Source organism: Podarcis muralis, chromosome 5, assembly GCF_964188315.1.
Source record: "Podarcis muralis chromosome 5, rPodMur119.hap1.1, whole genome shotgun sequence".
NCBI classification, from domain to species: domain Eukaryota; kingdom Metazoa; phylum Chordata; class Lepidosauria; order Squamata; family Lacertidae; genus Podarcis; species Podarcis muralis.
Window position 1 is genome coordinate 60,071,471 of NC_135659.1, and position 13,492 is coordinate 60,084,962.

General features: G+C 45.7%; 1 protein-coding gene across 3 annotated transcripts in view; it reads right to left on the bottom strand.

Annotated features, from left to right (window-relative positions):
- Positions 1-240: 240 nt before the first annotated feature.
- The window catches only part of PIK3C2B (phosphatidylinositol-4-phosphate 3-kinase catalytic subunit type 2 beta), a 90,618-nt gene continuing 77,366 nt past the window's right edge, over positions 241-13,492 (bottom strand). For all 3 annotated transcript variants that reach the window (XM_028734220.2, XM_028734221.2, XM_028734222.2), the window contains 12 exons: positions 13,101-13,230; positions 12,002-12,138; positions 11,020-11,189; positions 8,431-8,587; positions 7,165-7,274; positions 6,766-6,967; positions 6,464-6,588; positions 5,794-5,911; positions 4,208-4,289; positions 3,560-3,666; positions 3,315-3,443; positions 241-2,380 (listed from right to left, as the gene is read on the bottom strand). In XM_028734220.2, the coding sequence (XP_028590053.2) occupies positions 2,192-2,380; positions 3,315-3,443; positions 3,560-3,666; positions 4,208-4,289; positions 5,794-5,911; positions 6,464-6,588; positions 6,766-6,967; positions 7,165-7,274; positions 8,431-8,587; positions 11,020-11,189; positions 12,002-12,138; positions 13,101-13,230 (1,656 nt within the window). In that variant the 3' untranslated portion in view covers positions 241-2,191. The remainder of the gene's footprint in view (positions 2,381-3,314; positions 3,444-3,559; positions 3,667-4,207; positions 4,290-5,793; positions 5,912-6,463; positions 6,589-6,765; positions 6,968-7,164; positions 7,275-8,430; positions 8,588-11,019; positions 11,190-12,001; positions 12,139-13,100; positions 13,231-13,492) is intronic.

Below are 13,492 nucleotides of genomic sequence, written 5' to 3' on the forward strand. Positions count from 1 at the left end.
ACTGGCTGTGGCTAATGGTAACTTGTTTTCAAACATTGAGTATGGGAAATTAAAGGTCAAATGACTTCTCTGAGCTGCTCAGTCATTACTTTTCTAGCCAGCCCAAATGCAACATCCTGTGTCCTCTTTGGCCAAGCAACAACTTACCAAAATCTATTTGGGGTTAATGATGCTGCATCTCTTTGAAAAAGTTTGTGCTTGCTTTATAACCCTAATGCGGCAAAGGATGAGACGACACAGTTTCTACTGAATTCCATTTCCTTTTATTTGTTAACTTCAAATAATGCCACCATTTTACAACAGAGGAAGGATCCAGGGATCTGCGAGATGCCATCTCTCCCTCATTTCCAACAGAACAGGTGACATGAGCAGGCCAAGGTTGTCTCACGTAGCTGCTTATCTGACTCTGAAATCCACCTGCACCTCTTATGCAGATTTTAAAAAATCCAAGTTTCAGGCAAACCTTGATCTAGAGAACGGTTAAAAAAACTTGGCTTATACCTCTCAGATAGCATATTTTATTTTTTTGTTCTTGAACCTGAGAAACGTTTCATCTGTACAGGAGTCCCTGCTGTAAACAAACAGCTCAGGCTAGCTAGAAGATGACGAGCTCTGAGGGAGAGGGCTAGGCCCAATGGTGCAAGGCTCCTGTCTGAGATGGGAAACATCTTCCCCTCCATTTTGAAGTGCTCTCTTTTTCATTCAAGGAGGCAAATGGCAACCCGCAAACAGGACATACTTTAAGAATGATTCTTAAAAGAGAGAGAAAAACGATCCAACAACACACATTCTGGTCTTTATATAATTGCAAAGAGACAAAGGTTTAAAAGCTGGCTATTCCCCCTCCCCACCTTTCTATTTTTAGTTTTTTATTTTACACAGGTTTACTTCTCAAAGAAAAGGCTACAAAGGAACAGCTCATGGCCACCTGGCCTACAAAAGGCATTGCAGGGCAGTGGGTGTATGCAAAGGTTTCAGTAAGTCATGGGTGCTCAGCGGCAAAATGCCAGGTAACCTTTTAACCAGGTTTCCAGCTAGTTTGCCTTTTCCTTTGCCTCCCACCCACTAGCTCAGAAGAAGAGCCTGCGGTGACACTGAAGATGAGAATCCTGAAAAGGCTTTAGGTATTTGCTAATGTAATCTGGTTTTAGGCAACAGGAAAGAAATGGCCATACACAGGAAACTGTCACAGAGGCGGTTTGGCTAATTCAAGGAACCCATTTTCCAAAGTCACAGCTTGGGAGAAGCGAGACCAGGAAAATCGCTCTGATTCCAAGATGCAGCGTAACCGTATCTAATCAGTTCCAGCTCCTCAGACTGGCCAGATGAACATGTGCAAAAGGCAAGCAAGGAAGTAAGGTGGAAATATCACACAGCTCTTCAGATAGCTGCTATGCCCAAGGCCTTAGTAGGTGTTTAGAATCAAGAGGAATATGGTTGCCTTTTGCCTCCTAGGACAAGTCTAAATGTTAGTCCAAGAGAGCATGCCTTTTAGGTTACATCTCCAAGCAGGAAATCGAGAACTGTAAGCTCTTCACATATATACATTACATAGCTCTCCTTTGGAAGCAAATTCTCCAAGATGGCTTGAGTTGGACCACACCAGCTCCTGTCCCAGAGATAAGGATTTCATCTACCATTTATATCCAACCCAAACATTTCCCCTCCCGCCCCTCAAGTTCTTATGCACACATTCCTTTATTTACTTAAAACAACAACAAACAACAACAACAACTTTTGAGAAAGTCCAGCAAGAATCTCACTGATGATATATCCTGCCTAGAAAAGCTCCTTCTCAGCATGTGCTCCTATGTCCCATCTGGACTGAAATCATTTGTTTTTCTTAAAAAATTAAAATATCCCAAAGAGGGGGGTGCCCCCTATTATTTCGCCCCCCCATAAGTCATTGCTCCCTTGACACAAGGAAAATGTATAAAAAGGAAAGTCTATGGCAGCCATTTTAAGTCATAAATGAATTTCCTATCATGACTCCACCCCAAAATGCTCACTCTCCACAGGAAATTAACCCTTCATTTGCAGAGAAACTTAACATCTGTCCGTCCTTATTTGCAGGAAACTAAATCCTGTCAGATACACCAGGATAGAACTCCTGGAACATGCATCAATTCCCAGGGACTCCCATGGGGCCAGAGTGGTTCCAAAGACACAGCGACTGCCTTGCTGCTCCTCTTCACATGGTCCCGTGACTCCTAGAGCCCAGTTCAAACCAGCCCATCTTCTCCTGTGTCAGATCTAGGTCCCGCAGTCGGATAATGACCTCCCCAAGGAGGATGTTCTCCCAAAAGCCCTCTTCACTCAGGACACTCAGATGAAGTTCCCGCTGGTGGAGGTCTCCTTTAGGAATCCCATCATAGACAAGCTGAAAGATACAGGAAATTTCAGGACATGAGCTAAAACTCACTCACACTCTCCTTAGAAAGGTGGAAGAAGTAGTTGCCTAGAACAGCAGTCTCTGGCCTCTATAGCAGAAGGCCAGACTATAGTAATTCTGTGTATTCTTCAGTAATACGTATGCATCTTAATGCAGACACTCATCTAGTACATATATTTTTTCTAGCATTTAGACCTAGGGTAGAAATCTGTCAGAGAAAACGGAAAATGATCAATGCACACACACACACACACACACACACATGTATAATACCGAGTCTTTAAACTTGAACTAATTCAACTATGACAGCAGTCTCGATAGGAACTTTAAATAAAGGAGGGGTGTTTAACCCCTGGCCCAGGAGCATGGCCTGGCCCCAAGTAAATTCTGACCTCCCCAAGACCCCCAAATTTGACAGCAATGACAAACGGGGGGATTAAAAGTAGACCGTGCTAATGTAGGTGGTTTAAATCTCTCTGCCCTCCCCAATAGCCTGATGGGGAAGCAAACCACCCCCTCCCTAACCTGCATGTGTGAATTCACACAACTGAGTCCACATCCCCCACTGGCATGCTTCCGCCAGAGGACTAGCCAAGGGTGAAGGTGGCTCTTGAGCCAACCACCCCACCTCCGCCTTATATTGTAAGGCTATATTGTAATAAATTGTCCATGCTGCCACTCCATAGTAACATTAATAGATTTCCAAGAGATGTATAATGGAGAATCAGTTCATACTGTCCCCTACCCTGCAATACATGAACTCAAAATATGTCTGGACTTTTTTTTTTTTTTTAGCAGCTGGATCTTTCACGAAAGAATGTTGGCTTTAATAGCTAATTAATTGTTTGATAGCAACTGTGGGTCGGAGGTTTCCCACCCACCCCTGCTTTAGCCTGTTAAGAAAAGGTGTGCGGCAGCATACCATTTCGTTGTAAGTAGGGTTGCATGTTTTTCTAGCGACTTTCGTTTTCCTCTTGGTGGTTTTCTGGGGATCGGGCAGAAGGTAGATCTTAACATACGGGTCAGGATCACTGCCATCTTGAATAGGCTGCTGGAAAAGAGAAAGTCAAGCCCAGTTGTCAGTTGTTTGCGCCACATCAGGCTGCAGAGATTTGAAAAGTTTGGCCAGTGGCCGCCACTGGGACATAGCTACAGTTCAGCACTTACCAGGCCTCGGATATGCATCACCATGATAAACAGCTTGTTGTTCTTGTAGGAAACAGATAGCTTCACTTCCCCACCCAGTTTTCCAACAGGTTGGGACCACGATGCATCTAAGAATAAGGAACAGGGAGCAGTGTTGGCATGGAAAACTACCATGTCTACTGGCAAAAAAAGAGAGGAAAGGCACTACACCCACAGTAAACAGGCGTTAGCGCCTTTCCATAAAGGCCATCCTCTGGAAAACTTTAGTATTATTATTTTTTAAAATAAAAAATACAAACAAAAACAATAAAATCAAAAACAGTACTATATTATGCCTCTGTTACGCTTTATCTTGTTTTAACAAATACAACATAATTCCTCTATACTACCCTATATCTGCATAACATAGTTTAATGACCAGTCTTACAGCACCATTCTGAACCTCCTGTCAGGTCCTGACACAAACTTACAGCCTCCATTGAATAGGCAGATCCCTTCCATGTGCCCAGCACTTTCATTTTATGTGCCAAAGAATGAAGCTGTGGCTATGATCAACTTCACTCCAAGGCAGCTGCATGAGAGCATTGCCCTCCCTCAGTACTGGCCAGCATGCAGAGCCAGAGTGTTGAAGCAGGTAAGTCCTGCTGTTTGCGTCCTTCAGATATTTACCAGGCAATTTGGGTGCTGGATTGGTGCCTGCAGCAACTTCGTCCCTTGGGAGGGGGTGAAAAAATGTGTACACCAGGTCACACTGCAAGAGAAGCACACCATCAGGCCACAGTTTTACTCCAGTAGCAAGTCACCTACTTCTGATATGCCCTCTGACATGAAAAGAGAAGCTTGGTTGGGCATGTTGCTTCAATTCACATAATAACTTACTTTCATAAATAAGTTAATTACAGTGGTGCCCCGCAAGACGAATGCCTCGCAAGACGGAAAACCCGCTAGACGAAAGGGTTTTCCGTTTTTGAGTTGCTTCGCAAGACGAATTTCCGTATGGGCTTGCTTCGCAAGACGAAAATGTCTTGCGAGTCTTGCGATTTTTTTCCCGCTCCCCCCCCCTTTTTCTAAGCCGCTAATCCGCTAATAGCCTTTTAGCAGCTAAGCCTTTAATAGCCGCTAAGCTGCTAAACCGCTAATAGCGCTAATCCGCTAATAGGGTTGCTTCGCAAGACGAAAAAACCGCTAGATGAAGAGAATCGCGGAACGGATTATTTTCGTCTTGCGAGGCACCACTGTATTTATTAGGCCTTCAGCTATGAAGACTCCTGCAGTTCCTTACTTGCTTAGAATGGTTATGAGCAGGCACAGGCAAACTCAGCCCTCCAGATGATTTGGGACTACAATTCTCATCATCTGGTCCTGTTAGCTAGGGATCATGGGAATTGTAGGCCAAAAACATCTGGAGGGCCGAGTTTGCCTATGCCTGGTTATGAATCTTAATACTAGGTAAAGGTAAAGGTACCCCTGCCCGTACGGGCCAGTCTTGCCAGACTCTGGGGTTGTGCGCCCATCTCACTCAAGAGGCCGAGGGCCAGCGCTGTCCGGAGACACTTCCGGGTCACGTGGCCAGCGTGACATTGCTGCTCTGGCGAGCCAGAGCCGCACACGGAAACGCCGTTTACCTTCCCGCCAGTAAGCGGTTCCTATTTATCTACTTGCACCTGGGGGTGCTTTCGAACTGCTAGGTTGGCAGGCGCTGGGACCGAGCGATGGGAGCGCACCCCGCCGCGGGGATTCGAACCGCCAACCTTTCGATCGGCAAGTCCTAGGCGCTGAGGCTTTTACCCACAGCGCCACCCGCGTCCCTGTAAAATCTTAATACTACAGTAGCACATAACCTCAGTTATATAGATGGGAGAACCAGAATACATAACAGGCAATCCTGTTTGCACACCCAGGCACCCAGAGGCCATCAGAACACACCTGATATTTGATATTCCTTACTCTCAGCTCAGCTTTTGATACTATACTTACCAAGCAAGTTCTCTTGCCTCCTATGTGCTGAGTGTTCTCCAGCAGTGGTTAAAGAAGGTCCCTTGATTTACATGTAAGCAAGGACAGGGAATGCTATGCAAAGCTTCCATATGTATTAACAAAGCTTGCTAAAGAGGAATGGCAAAAAGTGTTTGTGGAATAATTCCAGGGTCAGGCTTCTGCAGAAGCACTTAGATTAAACTATTCTACACTGCTGTGTCTGCCTGCAGTTCATCCTAAAGGTCTTGGCTAATACTACCTCGCTCCCGCCTATTTACCTCGGCCACCTCAGGAGCTGCATGGATCAGATGCCAGATGTAGCCATTCAGTTCTTCTCTCCTCCTCTCAGCCACTGCTTCTCCTCGTGAGCGTCCAATCACAAACCTGCTAGGAAAGCTGGACAATTTGGGGAGGGTGGGAGGGTAAAGAAACAGTTAGGTGTTGGGCCCCATCTATCACTGAAAAGCAAAATCTCAACTGAAACAGAAGGTCTGCCAAATTTATTTGCTCCCGGCTGCAACAGTACACACAAATTATTTTTTAAAGGATTTTTCATGTCACACAGATAGCAGCTGTCAGAAGGATCCATTTGGAGTGTTTCAGAAACGAAACTTTTGGTTAACGTCATGTGATGAGGACCATTCACACACAAGCAATTCAATTAAGCACACACAGAATTTTGAGAGGATAGTCTGCTGTATCATACCCACTGGATCACTAGCCAATCTGGTGAAAGGGATGAGAGATTCTTTCGGTTAGATCCTAAATGTGAACAAAATCCAAGCGCTAAGACTTCCCAAGGAGAAAACGTTAATTTAGTGCACAAAATCAGGGCAGCATAAGCAAGTTTCCGGGAAATGAATACAAAACTAGTCTTCAAAGGTTTGCAATTCTTACAGAGTAGAGTGTCAAAAGAAAAAAGGAGTTTGTAAACCAAATGGGGCTAACCTGGGGAGATGCGAAGAGGGGAAGATGAGGCGCATCTTGTTGTGCAGTTCCTGGAACTCTTCAAAGGTACGCTGGATGTAGGTGACTTCGGAGGGGTTCTCTCGCTTCACCTTCACGATGTATATCTGCAAGGCAGAGAGGGAAGCAGTCCTTATGGTTCAGCAGCACCTTCTGGAGATGCTGCTCCAGCATGCAGCACAACTTGCTCTTGCGCTTTAGCGCAGCCGCATGCTAGCTTCCCTGACACTGCCTCCACCACACTGACCACCTGCTGCACCAAAATGCCTGTGGAAGGGACTCACAAAGCCCTTGCTGGGATTGAAGACTTTTTCGTGACGGCAGAGGAAGACATCAAGGATCCGGCTGGACGTCTTGATTGTGTGGACACGGGGGGCAAAGGAGAGCACCGGTCGGGAGTCAGAGCCTGCAAACTTCATCTGCGCCAGATTGTGAATGAAGAAGTTGAGCTTCGTGGCAACACTGCCAAGGCTGGACTCTATCAACCTGCACAAAAGGATAAAACATCTGGTTTGTGGGTTGATATAGAATTGACTGGTCTACCCCCTGCATTTTCAAAGACTACAACAGACCTTTCAAAGAGGACCCTGAGAACCAAGATTTCTCTGTGGGAGTAGCTTGGCACACCAACGTGGCTCCTGGCTTTCCTTTCCACCTCTCCCAGCCATCAGGATCCCCCTTACCTGGTGAAATAGGTGGTGGCATCTGCTTCAGAGTCCTGTGGTCTCAATGCATCATAAACATACTTTAGGTCTTCAAGGTCAGAAAGCTCAGGGATCCCACAGGACAGCATCTGGGCACCAAAGAGGCCACGGATTAGAACCAGAAAAGAAAGAAATGCAAACACTCCAGACATGAGCTGTGGGAATTTCATGGATTCTGGAATGTGCCACATGCTAACTGGATTTCCAGAAACCCTCAGCTTTCTTTCAAAACACAGGAAAGGCAAGTTCCCAACCCTTTAGTTATGGTGCATATCTGCAAGCAATGTCTGCTGCAGTCTCAGGAACAAAAAGGGGCCTTTGGCAATGCAATAGTTAGAGACAGGCTTTCATGGTTGATACTCACCAAGTCTCAGCTTGTGTCCTTATCCCAGCAGTTGGAGGGGAGGGGGAAGCACTACAATTATTACTTATTTTTTACTAAAACTGGTTGCTTTTGATGTAAAAAAGTGGACATTTTTTATTTCACTATAAGCTGACAAAACCACACATGCAGGGCAGTGAGAGCGGCAAATAAACAATGACTTGTTAGTGAAAGTAACCCGGAGTTTGTTGTTAGCTTGCTGATCTTAACTATGGGTTTACTTTTATGTGTGAATCCAGACATTGGTCTGGTTCATACAACATACTAAGTCAAACCGTAGCTCAGCTTGACTGTAGGAACATGCGGCTCCTCATCCAAGGAGCAGCAAAGCAGCAACAAGTTCCTATCTGAGAGCCTACACGTTTGTGTGCTGCATCTGCCAAGTGATTTTTGCTCTTACACAGACAAATAATTGCTGGGTGACCTTGGGCTAGTCACACTTCTCTGAAGTCTCTCAGCCCACTCACCTCACAGAGTGTTTGTTGTGGGAGGAAGGGAAAGGAGATTGTTAGCCGCTTTGAGACTCCTTCGGGTAGTGATAAAGCAGGATATCAAATAATAATAAAAAAAACCACAAAAAAAACCTATACCCTTTCCTTGGTTTGGATATAACGAAGATCTGGCTATAGACTGAGAAGGTTCTGTCATGGGGAAACTGCAGGCTTGGAAGAGAGAAGGCAGTTCTTTACTCCTCAGGTCAAGTCTGATGGTCACCATTGTCTCTGTCTCCCTATGCAAACCCTTCAAGCTCCTGCAAAGAACAGCTGAAAGTCTTTTCAGAAATAACCATGATGCACTGTCTGGATAAATGCACTGCTACTGGAGAGCAGAGGCAGCAGGAAAGTAGAAACTGGGTATCTCACCAGGCCCAAAAGGTTGAGGAAGAGATGGGTATGTTTGCGGATCAGGTTGTAGGCCTGGCAGCAGAGATCTACAAAGTCATGGAAGCGGCTGGAGGGCTTGTCACCGCCGTTGATGACATAAGCCATGTCTGATGTGAAGACAAATGGAGCTCGGTCCCTGTACGGAAGAAATGTGCAAATGCCACAGTGATGTGGCTAATCCCAGGGACAAAAGAGTCACCATGCTTTCATTTCCGAACATACCTTAGTTGACCCAGAGAGTGCTAGATCCCATTAGATCCACACACAACACATTATTCTGAAGGACTTTGGAACAAAAGCCACATGCTTGGTATCAGCAGCAGGAAAAAGCTTGAATGCATTTTACAGATAATGGGTTCTGCATTCACTGAACAAGGGCATCACAATGTGGAAACTGATAAGCCACATTCCACTGGCAACCTGCTCCACCAAGAACGTTTTGAAACAGGCTGGAAAACATGATGCTTAGGGGGTGGGAAATAGAAGCTTTTTTATTTAAAAAAAAATCCGTAGTAAAAAGTTTGGAACTTCAAGTCCAACATTTGTAAGCCAAATTGTCAGATTCCCTTTCTGGATAAAGCACGTAATATGGTGCCCCGCAAAAGATGCGTGGCAGGTAAAAACTTGTATTGGGTACCAACAATCTACACCCACCCACATCATTATTAATTAGCTACTGCTACAATGTAAAGGTAAAGGTAAAGGGACCCCTGACCATTAGGTCCAGTCGTGGCCAACCCTGGGGTTGCGGCGCTCATCTTGCTTTACTGGCCGAGGGAGCCGGCGTACAGCTTCCGGGTCATGTGGCCAGCATGACTAAGCCGCTTCTGGTGAACCAGAGCAGCGCACGGAAACGCCGTTTACCTTCCCACCGGAGCGGTACCTATTTATCTACTTGCAGTTTGACGTGCTTTCGAACTGCTAGGTTGGCAGGAGCAGGGACCGAGCAATGGGAGCTCACCCCGTCACGGGGATTCGAACCGCTGACCTTCTGATCGGCAAGTCCTAGGCTCTGTGGTTTAACCCACAGCGCCACCTGCGTCCCTGCTACAATGTAGACTTTAGTTTATCCATGCAAACAGGAAGCTGGAAAGACTCCAAAGGTTGTGGGGTGGAGGCAAGGGACCAGGAGAATGACCCAGTGATTTATGGGGTTTCACGCTGCCCCCAAGGCAGGAGCCAGGGGAGGAGGGAGAGTCAGGGCAGTCCAAGATGGAGGAATATACGCAGGGTAAGGGCGGAAGAGGCTGTTCAGCTGACAAACAGGTCAAGAGACTCCCCACCTTTCCCTGCCCCACTGCCTCCTAGACCCAGGAGGGTCTTGAAAAGGGAAGAGCAGTGACAATTTCCTGACAAGAGAAGTCTCAGATTGTGGGCAAGCAACCTGTCATGAGAGGGTATATAAGCCAGCAGGGGCAGGCAGGGTCTCCCTGTTGCTGTAACTGCTCCACAGGGCCTAGACCTGTGGGCAGCTGCCTAGAGCAGGGGTCAGCAACCCGCGGCTCTGGAGCCGCATGTGGCTCTTTTACACCTTTGCCGCGGCTCCGGGGCAGATACTAGCGAGGGGAGGAGGCGCATTGTGTGCCCCGACACTCCCCACTGTTTTAAATGTCACAATGGTTTTGCGGCTCCCAGTTGTTGTTTTTCTTCGATCCAAGTGGCTCTTTTTGTCTTAAAGGTTGCAGACCCCTGGCCTAGAGGATAGAAGCGTGTGTCTGTGTGTGTATCCGGAACACTGTGGAAGCTCGCTGTACGTGCTTTTCTTGTCAATAAGGAGTTAACTGTCAAGACATGTGCCTTCCTCAGCTTAGCCCACTTCTGCGAGTCCTGCAACTCCAGGGCTCATTCCTGAACACCGGCCAGAAGCGTGCACTTGAAATGTCTTAAGTATTTAAAATCTACCCTATTTAGTTTCACTTTCTTTTCGTTTGCATCAATTTTGTTTCACATTCATTTGAGTTTCATTTGAGTTTTTGCAGCGGAGACCCAGCTTGCTGCTAATAACCATGACATTTTCCATCCAAATGGCATGGCATTTTCAGGTGCTGCACTAAACAGGAACTACATTTTACAAGCAATTTTTAAAAAGATGCATCCTATAAAGCTTCCCATTGGTTTAAATGAGAGAAACAGCTGCATTTCTCCTCCTTGTAACAAATTCTGTTTTCCATGCAAACGTTGTGGAATGTGCAAGGCTTCTACTACCACTCCAGGGCATCAGAACTGACAGTTTTCAGGCAGATTGGACAAAGAAGCCCCATATGATTGTTGCAGCCACTGAATTAATGTTTCCTTTGTTCAGAGCTGGCATGTCTTTCACAGATCTCTCAGTTCATCCTTTCCTTCCAGCCTTGCACACAGGAGTTCCAGAAATATATCAATTTGCAAAAACATTTCTATGTGAAACTAATGTGAAAAACTGAAACCATTAGTTTCATGGTGAAGCTAATCTATGTACTAGTTTAGCTCCACCTTCGTTTCCAAAAATAGCATACATGCCCGCCCTTAGCACCGATAATTCAGTCGGCCACACACACACAGCCTCTCTAGTTTGCTTAGAGTGCTCACCTTTTGATGTTGCCAAACATCTGAGCATGGCCCAGAAATCTGCCAAAGTCAATGTGGAACATGTGCCCTGTGGTCTTGAGCATGATGTTGTCGTTGTGCCGATCACAGATTCCCAGCACGTAAGTAGCTACACAGCAGCCAGCGCATGAGTAGATGAAGTTCTCCACTGCCTGGCAGATGAAGATGGATGTTATTAACACAGTAATGTGAAGAGCTGCACAGGAAAGCAGTAAGGCCAGACAAAATGCTGGAGGGATTTTTTTTGAAAAAGGTTCCTGAATTTAGGGTCCTCTGGGAATATTATATTACCTGCCTATATATTTAATATATACTAGCCTGTTTTCTAGAACACCCTGGGAGCTTGAGATGTCAGAAAGGCACCTAAATCTACCTTGAGGTAACCTACCCTTAGTTGTATTTACAGATAGCCTTCTACTGTTCTGTCTTTGAAGTCAGAACTTGTAGCCAGGCTTTTTCAGTACAATGGAAAAGCTCCCCGCCCCCAAGCCATATTTCATATAATTCTGAATAACAAGTGAAAACATTTATGTTTACACAAGATTTTAAGATTAAAACGCTTGCTTGCTGCTTATTTACAATGTAGTTTGTGATCTCCCTTGTGTCCAGATGTTTAAAACTGCTCAAATTTTAAATAAATAAAACCAAGGTGGTATCTCTCTAATCTGACATTTTGCTACGGAAACAAAGAAAAATGTGGGCCTGCAAGAAAAGTCAGGTGCACACCCACAAGTCCACATCGCAATGCTTCCACTTTTGCTTATTGGGGTTGGCATTTGTCTGTCTCGGGAGACAATGGAGGAGTGTGCCTTTGGGAGTGAGGTCAAACTGCGATGGAATTATTAAAACCACTAGACTCAAAAGAGGGCACAATGGGTCTGACGTTAACACAATCTTTGATCGTGACTTGGAGCTGCCTGGCTTTTTAACCTAAACCAAATTATGTTATTCTCGCTCTCTTCACCTTCTCGTATTCATCCTCTTTGGGGTTGTGCTTCTGCAGCCAGTCTGCCAGGGGACGATCCTTGAAGGAGCCTGTCACCCCATGCTCCACCTGGATCTTTCGTAGAGTCTCTGCGTTAGGAATCATCTCTACCATCCCTGTGAAACACAGCAAATGACTACAAGATGCGCAACAAGGGCCTCCTTCCTTCCCCCATCTAACACACATAACCAACAAAGAACCCAACTTGGACTGGTCTTTTTTTTTATTATTTATGTAAAATGTTGAATCATCTTCCTCTTGCATGTAAAATGCAGCCTACATTTAGAACGAGTATGGGAAATTCCCATCACCCCAACCAATGCTGGCTGGAGCTGACAAAGCTGATGTCCAACATTATCTGGAGCGCTCCTGGTTCTCCATCCTGGATTCTGATGTTCAGAGAAGCAACCACTACCTTCAATGGCCCAGAAGGGGACTCTACGGTTCTTCCAAGGTCCAGGCTGGACTAACTACCCATGATCTCTCTAGAATGTTAGAGACACTTGCACAGCAAGCCTCAAAGGACGCCATTATGGATAAACAATGTTTCTGTCATCGGTAACTTACTTTTACTAGAGAATGTTGTGGGGGCTATTTACATACTTGATTTTTGAAATGTCCACGACAAATGTATGGTAGTGGCTGCGATGATTAAAAATAGGCTATATTTTAGAGCAGGGCAGAGGAACCTCTGTCCCTTAAAGGGTTGCTGGACTGCAACTCCCATCAGCTCTGGGGCAAACAGCCAACAGTCAGGGTTATGGGAACTGTAGTCCAACAACTGGAGGTCCATGTTTCAAACCCTTCTTTCAAGGGCACTTGACTTTGATTACCAGATACTGAGGGCAAGCAGGTTTTCTGGCTATTTACTGTAGGGAGACAAATTAGAGGCCTTTTTTAAAAAGTTCTTGGCCTTCATCCAGAGAAGTGATATAGAACCTTGGGTATCTATCCCAGCCCCGAAAGCACTGCTCCAACAGATTTCTCCAAGAACCTCACACCAGCCTAAAAACAACGTGAGTGCAGCTGAGGAAGAGGAACCGAAAAAGTTTCATTTTGTACTTGGATGAAAACTTACCTCGACCTCGGCCGGTAGAAAAACAGCGGAATATGACCATGCGCATGTCCAGATCTTCTTGCACCCAGATCTTGTTCATTATGCGGATCATCTGCAAAGTTAGCATGTCCTGCCGGAGGTCATCTCCGCACTGTGGAGAGTGAAACAGCGCAAGGCAAGAGGCAGTACTGGAAATCAAATCCCTGCTTCCAAAACCTTTTATTTAAGTGTGGAGAAGCAAAGATGTGGATTCCCAGAGGTTCTGAAGATATTTGGAAAGAGAGTTGGTTCCTGATATTCCAGACCCTGGAGGACTACTGTTTGGCAGGCAGGTTCAGGGGGAATGGGGGAAAGAGGCTAGAGGTTAAGAGAACAGCTTGATGAAGTGTGGAGAACCTTTCTGGCTCCTGGGG